The sequence below is a fragment of the Cyphellophora europaea genome (assembly GCF_000365145.1).
Source record: "Cyphellophora europaea CBS 101466 unplaced genomic scaffold supercont1.3, whole genome shotgun sequence".
Lineage (NCBI taxonomy): Eukaryota > Fungi > Ascomycota > Eurotiomycetes > Chaetothyriales > Cyphellophoraceae > Cyphellophora > Cyphellophora europaea.
This window is the reverse complement of record NW_008481809.1, coordinates 3,450,220-3,463,268: the sequence shown is the minus strand read 5'-3', so window position 1 is coordinate 3,463,268 and position 13,049 is coordinate 3,450,220. Positions and strand designations below refer to the sequence as shown.

The following is a 13,049-nucleotide window of genomic DNA, read 5'->3' as shown; positions in this document are numbered from 1 at the left end:
GTAGCATTTGGCGATGCAGCTTCTAGATGCGGCGTCATGTGGGGTATGCTCTTGCCGCTTCCTGAATCGCCAAGAGATCCCTGAGCCGCGGTTTCAAATGACATAATTTTCGGCGAACTCTGCCGACAAACATCGATGCAGGCCGCGAAACTGCGCCAAATCGTCTTTGATCTGCACTTCACAGGCGGCTGCGCTGTGGCGAACATATCGAGCAGATCCGACGGTACGTAGCTCGCGATGGACGATCTCGCGTCCCTCGAGCTGCTCTCCCTCGTCTCAAGAATCACCTCCGAACTCAACAACCATGTGGGAATCAACGACAAGACTCTTGCTGAGTTCGTGATTGATCAACATGAGAAAAGCGACGGGAAACTGGTTGACTTTAAGAATGCCCTGGCTGCTCTTGGGGCTGACTTCCCAAACAGTCTGGTGGAGAGCATTGACCGACTGATACGAACGATGCATCCGAAATACAAGAACCAGAGCCAGCAGCAGAGCGGTAACGGCGATATGGACGAGCTAGGCGCTCTAGAGAGCAAGGCGAAAAGGTTCAAAGGCCTCGCAGTGCCTGACCGGAACCCAAATTGGGATGATTGGGAGGATGACACTGTTGGCCAGAAAGCCATTGAAGAAGACCCGCGTCGCGCTGGCGATGACACCTTCGCGCTGCTCGAGGGATTAGCACCTTCGACCGGGGCCCATTCGTCCACGAACGGTAACATGAGAAAGCGCAGCCGAAGTCCAGGTCGAGACGACTACCCTCGAGACAGACGTCCTCGTCAGAAATACTGGTCAAGAAGTCCAAGTCCGCGAGAAGAGAAGCGGTCTCGGCGAAGGCATGACGATGATGATGACGATGAGAGGCGTCGTAGGCATAGACACCGAGATCGGGAGCGAGACCGAAGAGATGGGTCCCATCGGACTCGACGAGATCGCGACTACGACGAAAAGCTCGATGATCATCCTGTGCTGTACAAGGTGTACGACGGTGTCATCACCGGGCTAAAGGACTTTGGAGCCTTCGTCAATCTGCAGGGAGTCAAGGGCAAAGTGGATGGTCTTGTCCATGTGTCAGCCATCCAAGAAGGCGCTCGTGTCAATCATCCATCAGACTTGCTTTCTCGCGGACAGCCTGTCAAGGTGAAGGTGAGCAAGATTGAAGGCACACGCATCGGTCTGTCGATGAAGGAGGTCGACCAGGTATCTGGCGAAGATCTAATTCCTTCAAAGCGCATTGCTTCGGGTGCCAACATGGAGCGTATGAATGGTGCCGTCGATCGCTATGGTAACCTTTCTGAGAACGTGCCGGTCATTGAAGGTGACATCAACGGACGTTCTGGTCGAAATAATCGCAAGCGAATGACCTCACCAGAACGATGGGAAATCAAGCAGCTAATCGCTTCGGGTGCAATCTCGGCCCACGAGTATCCTGATATTGATCAGGAATACAACGATAATCTCAACGGCGATGGCGAGCCTGAGGAACTGGAGGAGGACGTTGATATTGAAGTACGAGAGGAAGAACCGCCCTTCCTGGCTGGGCAGACGAAGCAGTCTCTGGAGCTATCACCCATTCGTGTCGTCAAGGCGCCGGAAGGTTCCTTAAATCGTGCCGCACAGGGCGGAACAGCACTGGCGAAAGAGCGTCGCGAGCTGAGACAGCAAGAAGCTACTGACAAAGCCGCGGAGGAAGCCTCTAAAGTTGATCTCAACGCACAGTGGCAGGACCCAATGATCAACCCCGAGGATCGTAAATTCGCTTCCGACTTGCGCCAGGCACAGCAACAGACCACTAAAGCGATTGCAGCAGTTCCAGAATGGAGACGTGCAACTCAAGGCCAGGGCCAATCATTCGGCCGGCGTACCGACATGACCATTAAGCAACAGCGCGAATCCCTGCCCGTGTTCAAATTCAGGAATCAGCTTCTTGACGCTGTGGCTCAGAATCAGCTGCTCATCGTGGTTGGCGACACAGGTTCTGGGAAGACGACACAGCTAACACAGTACCTAGCCGAAGCTGGCTATGCTAATGATGGTATCATCGCTTGCACTCAGCCTCGACGTGTAGCTGCCATGTCGGTCGCCAAACGTGTCTCCGAAGAAGTCGGTTGCGAGCTCGGACGGGAGGTAGGCTACACCATTCGTTTCGAAGATCGTACCTCGCCTGATACAAGGATCAAATACATGACGGACGGTATGCTGCAAAGAGAAATCCTACTAGATCCCGATCTAAGACGATATACCGTGATCATGTTGGATGAGGCACACGAGAGGACAATAGCAACTGACGTCTTGTTCGGGTTGCTCAAGAAGACGCTGAAGCGGAGGCCAGACCTCAAAGTCATCGTCACATCGGCAACTCTCGACGCCGACAAGTTCAGCGAGTTTTTCAACCAGTGTCCGATCTTTTCGATACCGGGACGCACATACCCTGTCGAGATCATGTACTCGAGAGAGCCAGAGGAGGACTACTTGGACGCGGCTTTGACTACTGTTATGCAAATCCATCTTACCGAACCTCCCGGAGACATCCTGCTGTTCCTGACGGGCCAAGAAGAGATCGACACTAGCTGCGAAGTTCTCTATGAGCGGATGAAAGCTCTGGGACCCAGCGTACCTGAGCTCATCATTCTGCCAGTCTATTCGGCCCTGCCGAGCGAGATGCAAAGCAAAATCTTCGATCCAGCTCCTGCAGGTAGTCGGAAGGTGGTCATCGCAACAAATATCGCCGAAACATCCATCACTATCGATCATATTTACTACGTTATTGATCCTGGTTTCGTCAAGCAGAACGCGTATGATCCGAAACTGGGCATGGATTCTCTCATTGTGACACCTATCTCCCAAGCTCAAGCGAAACAACGAGCGGGCAGAGCCGGTCGAACAGGTCCAGGTAAATGCTTCAGGCTGTACACTGAGGCTGCGTACCAGTCAGAGATGCTGCCAACAACCATCCCTGAGATTCAGCGGCAGAACCTGTCCAACACAATCCTTATGCTAAAAGCCATGGGAATCAACGATCTGCTGCATTTCGATTTCATGGACCCGCCACCAACAAACACCATGTTGACTGCACTGGAAGAACTGTACGCTCTATCTGCACTTGACGACGAGGGACTGCTCACACGGCTTGGGCGGAAGATGGCTGACTTCCCTATGGAGCCTGCTCTAGCCAAAGTGCTTATCGCATCGGTTGACACCGGCTGCAGCGAAGAGATGCTCTCAATTGTCGCAATGCTGTCGGTGCAGTCCGTCTTCTATCGCCCGAAGGAAAAGCAGCAGCAGGCCGATCAAAAGAAGGCCAAGTTCCATGACCCGCATGGAGATCACCTCACTCTACTGAACGTATACAATGCGTGGAAGACCTCGCGCTTCTCTGAGCCTTGGTGCTTTGAGAATTTCATCCAGAAACGCCAGATGACGCGCGCGAAAGATGTACGGCAGCAGCTTCTCCAAATCTTCACCCGCTACAAGCATCAGGTGATCTCCTGCGGCCGCAATACACTGAAGGTCCGTCAGGCTCTTTGTTCAGGATTCTTCCGCAACAGCGCCCGCAAGGATCCTCAGGAAGGCTATAAGACTCTCATCGAGGGAACACCAGTCTACATGCATCCCAGTTCTGCACTTTTCGGCAAACCGGCTGAGCATGTTATCTACCACACTCTGGTCTTGACGACGAAAGAGTATATGCATTGCGCAACAGTCATCGAGCCACGGTGGCTAGTGGAGGCAGCGCCTACATTCTTCAGAGAGGCCGACAAGAATAAGCTGAGTAAGAGGAAGAAGGCTGAACGGATTCAACCTTTGCATGACAAGTATCGGGGCGAGGATGAATGGAGGCTGAGCTCTCAGAGGAAGCAAGGTCGCGGAGGAGGTGGCGGTACTTGGGGTTAAATTTTAGGTGCTTCCGGCCGACGAGCTCCGTTAGCGCCATCTAGAACATGAATCTCGACAAAGAGTCTCACCTGACTGTCCTTGAGATCTCAATCCATGATTTCATTCAGTCTGCAATAATCAGATGCTTGGCTGCAGGCAGTGAAAATCAGCCTCGTGCGGAGGCCCTTCCAGCCTCGTCGAATTTCTTTCTGAGCGGCGTTTGACCTCTTGCAACGGTCTTGATCTGGCTTCCACCATATCATTCCTCCGAACTGCGCCTACCATGCCTCACAAACACAAACGAAAGCATGGCGAAGGCGATGCCGCAAGCTTTAATCTTCCCCCAACCGCCCATGCGACGTCGTTGCCCGTGAACAAGCCCAAAGCCGTCGTGGTGGACGGTGATCCGGAGTCGAAGCGGTCGAACAAGCGCAGGAAGCCAAATAAACCGAAATCCGCAGAAACGCAGAAAATGGTTGACGATACTCCGAAGCAGTTCGCACGCCTCATGGCGTTCCAGCAAGGGAAGAAGTTGCGCAAGGGTCTCGATGACGGCAACGGCGGTAGCGCTCAGCGGAAAGAGAAGAAGACCAAGAGTAGAGACAAGCTGCCGGCCTCGGCGTCGGAGTCGGCGTCGGCAGAAGACGTGGTAGCGAGTGCGCATACATCTGAGTCTCAAATAGAGGAGGCAGGACGAGAGGAGGGACGAGTGCAGCAGCAAATGAAGATCCTCCCCGGGGAGCGCCTCTCGGACTTTGCGCTCCGAGTCGACCAGTCGCTGCCACTGAGCCAGGTACCCAAGCACAGCACCAAAAGCACGCAAGTGGTACCGGGCCTTAAAGAGAAGACGTATCTCACCAAACACAACAAACGACTGGCGAAGATGCAAACGCAGTGGCGGGAAGACGATAAGCGTTTCAAGGAGAAGCGGGAGGAAGAGCTCGAGGAGTTGGACGACAAGAAGGAGGAGGAGGGCTTGTTGTGGATGGGGGTCGACGAGGCCCGGAAGGGGAAGAAAGGGAAGAAGGCGAAGCGGGAGGGTGATATCTGGCGTGTGCTGGAGCGGCGGAGGAAAGAAGCGGGTACGTTTGGAGACCGAGGTGGGGGGCTGAACGCTGGCACTGCGGTTCAGGCGCCCCCGGTGCTGAAAGGATTGAAGAACATGTTTAAGGAGAGAGGCGAGGTGCGAAGTGGCCCCGTGGCTGCATGATCGAGCATCCGCGCGACAAATGCCAAGCACCAAGCACCAACGAAAGAACTGAGAAATTTCAATCCAGCATACTTGACTTGTCGCAATGGCATCGTCTTTCTAAATAACGTCTAGGGTATCATACTTCCAGATTGCGACGTCCTTCACATGTTCGCGGCTTACCTTGTTCACCTTCCGCCTCCTCACACTCTCCTCTTTGAACTGCTCCCCGTTATCGCAGATTGGCACCTTTTCGATCTTCTCTTCCCATCCTACAGCCTCCCATACCATGTCTCCGATACCAATATACCGCAACGTATCGTAGCCGCCGTTCGCTAGCAGCTTCGACAACTCCTCCGTCAAGTCATCCGAGTTCTGCCATGGCAGGTTCGGTGGCGTGTCCGAGCACCCCGGCTCAGAAACCATCTTGACCCGAAGTGCTCGCAGCTGTTTCAGGAACGGCATGAGTAGCTTCCAGACTTTGACGTCGTTGCATTCGATGCAGGCGCTCAACTGCGTCAGGCTCGGACACGATCGGATGAGCTTCGCAATCATAGCGGCGGACATGGACCACTTGAAAGGAAAAATGAGGTGTTTTAGGGTGTCACCTGCAGCCTTGCAGATCGTGTCGAGGTAGAGGTCCTTGAGACTCGAGCTACGCATTGACCCTGATATCGGCGTAGAGGTGCGAGAAGAGTCTGTGGCCGACCCGTCGGTCGATGAGTCGGGTCCTGTAGGGCTCTCATAGTCAGGCGGCTGTCCGTGTCGAGCATTCAGTAAGTAGATCCGCTCCAAACCCTTTCTGTGCAAAAATGATTTAGCGTGGCCACGGTGCAGCTGGTCCACTCTCCACATTTTCATGAGGGGAAAGAGTTCGTAAGGGCCTTCTACCCATGCCTGGTCAGTAAAATTGGTCTGCAAGGCTCCAGTCTCGTCCTCATCCTTGCCAAAGCAATTGATGCTCGTAAACTCTTCGACCAGTGAGACGTCGCATGCTCTCAGCAGAAGCTCGGTTTCTGGCTTGCCGTAGAGATTGTAGACACCCACTCGCTTGAGCTTCATTTTCCTGTCTGCCATGATGTTTCGACGCACTATGTGCGACAGTTGCACGCTTGGTTCGCCAGCGTCTCTCATTCTCGGAGAGAAATGTAATTGCAATTCCTCGAGGTCTTGGGCCTCGAATATCATCTTGGATATGTCGTCGGGATAGCATAGAGGGTCGTAGTCCGTGACAACGAGTCTCTTCAGATGTGGCATTGTTGGTATCTCGCATGTCGGCTGCGGTGCTCTGCTAGACGGGAAGCGGACATGTAGAGACTTAAGATCTTTCAGACGAGCTAGTCCTTGATATGTCGTGGGCAAAAGTCGAGTTTGCAATTTCCAGTAGAAACTCTGTAGCTCAGTGCACCTGTCCAGCGCCGCTCTTACACAGATGTTCAACATCATTGCATTCTCACTGACACGTCCAGCTCTTGAGCATCGCTCTAGTTCTGCGTCGCCCTCGCCGTACTCGCCCTCCAGCCCCAGGCTGCGCACGTGTTTTCCCGCGTTTGGATGTGTCACCAGAGCATTCAGGGCTACAGAGAAGGGGCTTGCGCCTCCCATTCCCTCTGGTGTCTCTTTAAACTCGCCATCACGATTTCGCTTTCTACTCCTCACTCCGTTGAAGCTTTGTAGGTGCACCCGCTTCCACAGCACTGGCAGGGCCATATAATACAAGACGCGTGAGGTTGCACACAGCGCTGCAAGACTGGCGGCATCGTCCTCTATGAAGGTCAAGATATGCGCGATCAGGTTCAGAGGAATAAACTCGGCACGGCCGATCAGGATGGAGCCGGGCACAAGTGAAGGGAGAGAAGGAGCGAAGCTGCCACCGGCGCCACCTAGTACTGATATGTTATACGGTGTTGGTGGATCGCGATGGGGCTGGCCCGCAGAGCCAGCGCGCGGGTGATCATACATTCGGAGCGCAGGCAGTGGGATGTGTCCTAGTTGTGGAACACCGGCGGCCGCTGTCGCGTGCGCATTCGCGCGGCTCAATTAGCGGTGAGCATCGGGAGGCGCAGGTTGGTCAAACGTCCGATATGATGAGTATCACAAGTTTCGCGAAGTTTGATGAGTTCAGTCTCCCGATGTCGCACTTTTGTTGTGAGGTCGGCGTAGGGACCATGCAGTGGAGTGCGGAGCGGAGATTACGGTGTACTTTAGAGTGGTGTGACGCAATACCTCCGCTCCGCCACGCGTTTGGTGGAGAAGAAATGCATGGGATTATTGAAGAGGTAGCTCCACTTGGAAATCCCAATCTAACGGCTAGCTGTTGCATGTTGGCCCGAGCAGACCCCTAAATGCGCAGCAATTCATCAACGCACGCGCATCCATGGAGTTGTTTCTGGGTACATGATTTCAAGAAACCGACCATGAGGTTGAGCTACCACGGGTCACGGCGGACATCAACCTAACAGATGGTGGGCTTCCGCTGGAAGTGTACTGGGAGATCCTGACACGTCGATAGCGTTAAGAGCGAGAGAGCATTTCTCAAACAGGAAAAGCCAGTGGATTTTTGAACCTACAGGTAGTAGAAATACAGCCTTGCAGCGTGGTCCCATATCACTCTCCCTGTGGTAGCCCCCAACACCGTTGTCTCTCCTTACGCAACCACTGGGGCTCGGTCACTCGTTGACTCTGCCACACCTGGCTCCTACTGATGCTCCTGTTCTGCTCTGTCGCTCTCACCACCTCATTTTCGTTTCAGCTGAACCGGACCGTGCCTTTGGCAGGCACTACATAACCCTGAGATCCCCGCCAAAATCGCAGCGACAGGCATCATTCACCCGTCGCTTGTGACACGAGACACCCGTGTCGCTATTTCGCCCATCATCGCATGAGTCTCATGCCGTCAGAAACATCATGATTTCGCGAGACTTTCGCAAGAGATACTAGTAGGGGCCTTTCTAGGTTCTAATCGCGGCTCGTCCAGACCTCCTGTTCTACTAGATAGATGGCACCTACTATTAGCCGTTCGGTCAGGCAAACGTGGTCGGCAAGCTGGAGGTTTTTGTCAGAGACGAACGAGTCATTGCACCAGGGGCCGACAAAATCAAGGAGCGACCTCTCCGGACTCACAGCATGGCGTTTGGGTGTGATGGTCTGCCATGACTTCCAAGCGCCTTTTCATCGGAGCGATCGACCACTGGTGTTTAATACTCAGCGAGCCATATGATAATCTAACACAGGCACTGTCGCCTGCGTTTACTCCCCTGGAGTCGCCGACGCCTCAGCGTCGGACCATCCGACCCTCCACCCTACAATTACCACAACTTTCCACTTCGCCCCCCGCACTTTCATAGAATGGATCTTGTGCTCTTTTTCACATCATCCTGACTTAGAATGTCCGCTACATCAATCACTCCCGCCGTCATTCTTGCAACTAGATGCTGGTACGATTCACTCGAGCATGTAGACCCCCACTTCTGCTTGCTTCGGCCCATACCACAAGCTGTACTGCAAATCTGCACACCCATGAACCCTCCACTGCGCATTCGACGTTCCACCTTGCCGGCTGGCTCAACGTCGCCCTTCCTTCGCCGCTTCTGCCATAAATCGTCCAAGTCATTCAGTCCCTCGCCCGGTCCGTCAGCATGGATGATGGCATGGCCAGAGGCGTCACGATAGCCTAAGTCAACATCATGGACTCCCATCCAACAGCCTTGCTTCAACGATTTGTGTCTGATCTTGACGTACCTATTTGGCCGATTGATCGTTCCGCCCGTACGCATCCTTAACGACATGCCCTTCGCCAGGCGCGCCTCCAGTTCGTAGACGTTGCCGGCAGGAAAGCTAGCAGCGGCTACCTTACTATATCGGTGACGAAGCCTTTACTGCATCCAATATCGAAAACATATCTTAGAGAGGCAGCAAGCGGTGCGTGGTAGGTGCCTAGCTGGTCACGCGATTCAAATAGATCGGCCATAAGTTGCGGTTGATAGTCGAGACGCGCTTTATCCAGCACCGCTTGCTGAGGAGCTAATATTTATGTGCCAGCTCAGGGCTGGTGATCATCTCTGGGGTGAAGAAGACTTGCTCATTCGGCAACACATAGACAGCGAGCGTCCTTCAAGACTGCTACTCGAGTCCATAACCTTCATCACTTTATTCCCTTCATTCTTATGATCCATCCCTGACACCGCCGCCAGTTTTCCAATGCCTCTGGATTTGCTTGCCAGTCCTATATGATAGCTCCCATTGACTTACTCGAGTTTCCAAGAGGCATACTCTGGAATATTGCTCGACAGAAACCCCAGACCAGCTGAAGAGACGAAAATTGGCTAGCTTCACCAAGAGACACACCAGGGATTGTCTTGAGGACCGCCTGAGGTCGCGTATTCTCGCATTCAGCTGAGACTTACCTCTATTCTCCTGCCCACGCCGCTGCGAGTGCTCAACGATGCGGCCATTGCCAAGAAAGGCAGACGCCTATTTGGTTGCCGACTACACGTACATCTGCCAGAGAAAAGTAAACCTGCTAAGATATTTCAGGGGTGTTCGGGACGTCAATTTCATGCATTTGTATGAGTTTGCGACCTTTCACGGCATTTCAACTGCCTAGGAGGGCCAGATGGGGCGGTTCAGGAAGGTTTAGGCCCAGCACAGAACCAAGAGCATGTGTGCTTCTAGCAGAAACCAGGTAGATCATGCCGTCAGAAGGGAGACTGTGCTTTGAAGTTCTGTAGGGAAAAGCAGAGCCGAAAGTAATGTCAGTTGTGCTTTGTTAAGCCAACCTCTATCAATGAGTAACACACTTCAGCGCCCGTGGAGCGGCAACGACACCATCGAGCCCCCAGTCCGTTCGTGGTAACGGCAAGCAAAGCTCGACCAGCGGAGGATCTTCACCAGCCTTGCCCAGACATCGGATTCCAGTCTATCGCAGCCCAATCCAGTTGATCCATGTCTACGTCTGCCATCGGTTGTCCTAGGAAGTCGGAGTATGGCCCAATAGCTGCACCAGATGTCTGCCCCGGTTTTGCTACTGGTAGTTCCTGAGTACCAGAGCTCTTCTGTAGCCTCTGCTTGGCGTTTCGAACAATCCAAGGAAGATCCGATGGCAGGTTGGACTTAATACGCACCATCTCGCAAGATTCCCACGCTTGGAGCGTCAGCTTGGCGAATATTGCGAATATGGGGCTCTCGTGGTCCAGGTCGGTGAAGCGAGACTCATAGTTATCACTCATAACACTCCAAGCTTGCTGCACAAGTTTCCCGGTAGGTCTTCGAGCGAGTTCTTGGGCAATGTTCATGTAGGCAGGCAGCGGAAAGTATAGATGCACTAGCCAAAGGTAGCCTTTGGTCAGGGGGGACGTCACGAGTTTGGTGTCGGACCTGAGCATATCAAGAGCATATGATATGGCAGTGTCGCGTTGCTCGTCCGGCTGATGCGTCGATAGCGTGGCATGCCTATCGTAATACTCCATCAGGCGGGCTTTGGCAATGGCTGCCCGTGTCATCCAGATCGTCATGAAGTGAAGAGGGTTCTCAGGATTGCATAACCGGAATCGCTCTTCGACTGCATTTTCAAAGGAAACCAGCCCAGAATCCTGAGGATCCTTGGCTATGGCTTTTAGAGAAGGGCTGGTATAGTTGAGATGGAAGTGGCTATGTCGGATAAGGTCACCAAGTTCATAACGCACAAGCACGAAGAGAGCCTCAGTCAGCTGATTGTGAGACGTTGGCAGGCTCTTCATCTCTCGTCGGAGATCGAAGTCATTGACGTTGAGAGGGCGCTTGCAGTCCCATGTCGGATTCAAGATCGATGCCTTGAAGTCAGATAACTCGCATATGCGGTTGTCGAAGGTAACGAGTGCCCACCACAGCCGTCGGCGCATTTCAGCCTCGAAAGGTGCAAGTCCGGCGTACGATGCTTCATTATGGAGCCGCATACGCTGTGCAATACGGACTGCCACACCTAGCATTGGAGAGACAGCACGGGGATCGATGCTATCGGGGCGTAACGAGACCTTTGGGCATTAGCTATTCAAGTTGGGATTGGCGGTAGACATCTAGTATGAGACTCACCAAGTAGAGAAAGAACGCCGTGAGAGAGTCTAGATTTGTAGAACGAAGCACTCCACAGTTGATAAGAGCTTGCTGGCAGCCAAATTGATAAGTGCGGAGGAGTTCCTTCTTGGGCACGCCAAATAGTGAGTTGCTGTCGAGGCTTACGATTGAGACACAGTAGATGCCGAACATGAGAGCTTCCAAGGGTGCTGAGATGTTTTTCATGTCGCTGGCGGCCTCGATGATGAGGGGTTGGAGTGAGGGCGTGTGAGTGGCTTTAAGGAGGGGATCGACGTTCTCGAGATAGACCTGCCATAGCTTGAATATTTGGACCTGGCTAGGATGCGCCGCTTGGAAATCGATCTCCCTCCGCGGGCCAAACAGGAGCTGGTCGTTGCTTTCGTGAGCTTGGTCCCATGCGTTCAGTCGAAGACTCTCGCTGACATCATTGTGGAAGGGACTTTCGGACTCTTCATCACTGGCTTCTGAAGGCTGCACACTTTAGCCAGGGCGGGACAAACCTACGGGCGACATTACCTGGGCCATGGCTTGCCAAAAACTCCTGGGACCATTAGATGCGCGTCGATGCTGGACAACAGGACATACCTGGCGTCGTAAACGGTCTCGGAAGTCTCTTGGGAGTCAGACTCTTTTGGCGGGTCCTTAGTAAGTTGATGGAGAGGCTCGAATTTGATTCCATGTTTTTGTAGAAGACCCTCATATTTGCCGAGTCGGTCCAAGAGCTCGCGTTCAGGAAACCTAGGACGCCGCTGGCGGGGCACCAATGCAGCGGGGACGCAATGCGCCCCAGCTTTGGTGCAGTTAGCACACGGAAATGTGCGATCGCACTTGACTTTTCGCTGCTGGCACAGTGTACATGCGAGGACCCGTTGCGGTCTCGTAGAGCGTGACTCGGAAGTCGACATGATTGCAAAATTGGTCGGGGCTGAATAAAGAACGAACTCGAACCGTTCTGGACCTCTTGGTCACCGATTCGGGGGCTTGAAGCGTCCGAGCTACGCAAGCGTCATTGCCAAGACAATCAAACTAAACCCTTTAGAGCCCGTATCCTGACCGGCAATTGTGAGGCTGCACATCCAAGGGAATGTACGGCAGGTGTCGCCGTAGATGCAGCATTTGCCAGCATGTATACCTATGGTCCCTTCATGGTAAAGTGCTAACACGAACTGCTCAGCGAAGTGTTGTAGGGACAAAGTTAGGGACGCTTCCCCGTGCTAAAGTAAATTGCTTCCGCTAAATAGCCCGTTATCCATCGTCTTTGTATGTACATGCTATACAAAAAATCATTACTGGATGCATCGGGAAAGTTGTGTTCCAATCTATCGCTGTTGCTAAAGTCCATCAGATTTTCTGAAAGGGCTTTGCAGCGAACTCTCTGCACACTCACCCTGATCCCAGTACGGCACTGGCTTCCTCACACAAATCCACAAGTCCCATCTCCAAACAGTAGCCCCAAGGTAGATAACAGATTCTTCGTCTACCGTCGAGGTTGACTCGTCTCTGTGTGTACTAGGTAAATACTAGGTCATCGTGCTGCTGTCTAGCAGACCATTTTTACTAGTGTGCAGTCTCCTGTTTCTATAACGTTGAGTGTGCAAGTTATCATCCACACAAAAGATACTAGACTGACAACGACAGAGAGGATGGCACACTTGAATAAAGTTGTTAGTCCGGCAACGTCTTGGATATGCGTAGAGTGGTGGCGGATTCGAGTCTGCATGCGATCATTAAAGCTGGAATAGTATGGGTCAGCTCCGCCTAACTAAATCAGCGGGTCGAAACTGATGCGATGCCGGCGCACATTGCGTTCAAGGTTTGAAACAACTTGGGGGTGAAGAGTTGCACCTCTGGAGCACGTGTGTTTCGCATGTACACACACTTACCTACCATATACCAAGGTTGCACCGAAAGG

General features: G+C 53.0%; 4 protein-coding genes across 4 annotated transcripts; 2 read left to right on the top strand and 2 right to left on the bottom strand.

Moving 5' to 3' along the window:
- Positions 1 to 237: 237 nt before the first annotated feature.
- HMPREF1541_04235 (uncharacterized protein) lies at positions 238 to 3,894 on the top strand (the record flags this gene model as incomplete). The annotated part of the gene is made up of 1 exon (XM_008718581.1): positions 238 to 3,894. One exon carries the CDS (start codon positions 238 to 240, stop codon positions 3,892 to 3,894), a length of 3,657 nt encoding a protein of 1,218 aa, XP_008716803.1.
- Positions 3,895 to 4,159: 265 nt separating this feature from the next.
- On the top strand, positions 4,160 to 5,086 carry HMPREF1541_04234 (uncharacterized protein; the record flags this gene model as incomplete). Its single annotated transcript, XM_008718580.1, has 1 exon — positions 4,160 to 5,086. One exon carries the CDS (start codon positions 4,160 to 4,162, stop codon positions 5,084 to 5,086), a length of 927 nt encoding a protein of 308 aa, XP_008716802.1.
- Positions 5,087 to 5,185: 99 nt separating this feature from the next.
- Positions 5,186 to 7,027, bottom strand: HMPREF1541_04233 (uncharacterized protein; the record flags this gene model as incomplete). The annotated part of the gene is made up of 1 exon (XM_008718579.1): positions 5,186 to 7,027. One exon carries the CDS (start codon positions 7,025 to 7,027, stop codon positions 5,186 to 5,188), a length of 1,842 nt encoding a protein of 613 aa, XP_008716801.1.
- A 2,924-nt stretch (positions 7,028 to 9,951) lies between these two features.
- HMPREF1541_04232 (uncharacterized protein) lies at positions 9,952 to 12,042 on the bottom strand (the record flags this gene model as incomplete). The annotated part of the gene is made up of 4 exons (XM_008718578.1): positions 9,952 to 11,076; positions 11,135 to 11,608; positions 11,654 to 11,678; positions 11,723 to 12,042. 4 exons carry the CDS (start codon positions 12,040 to 12,042, stop codon positions 9,952 to 9,954), a joined length of 1,944 nt encoding a protein of 647 aa, XP_008716800.1.
- Positions 12,043 to 13,049: the final 1,007 nt, after the last annotated feature.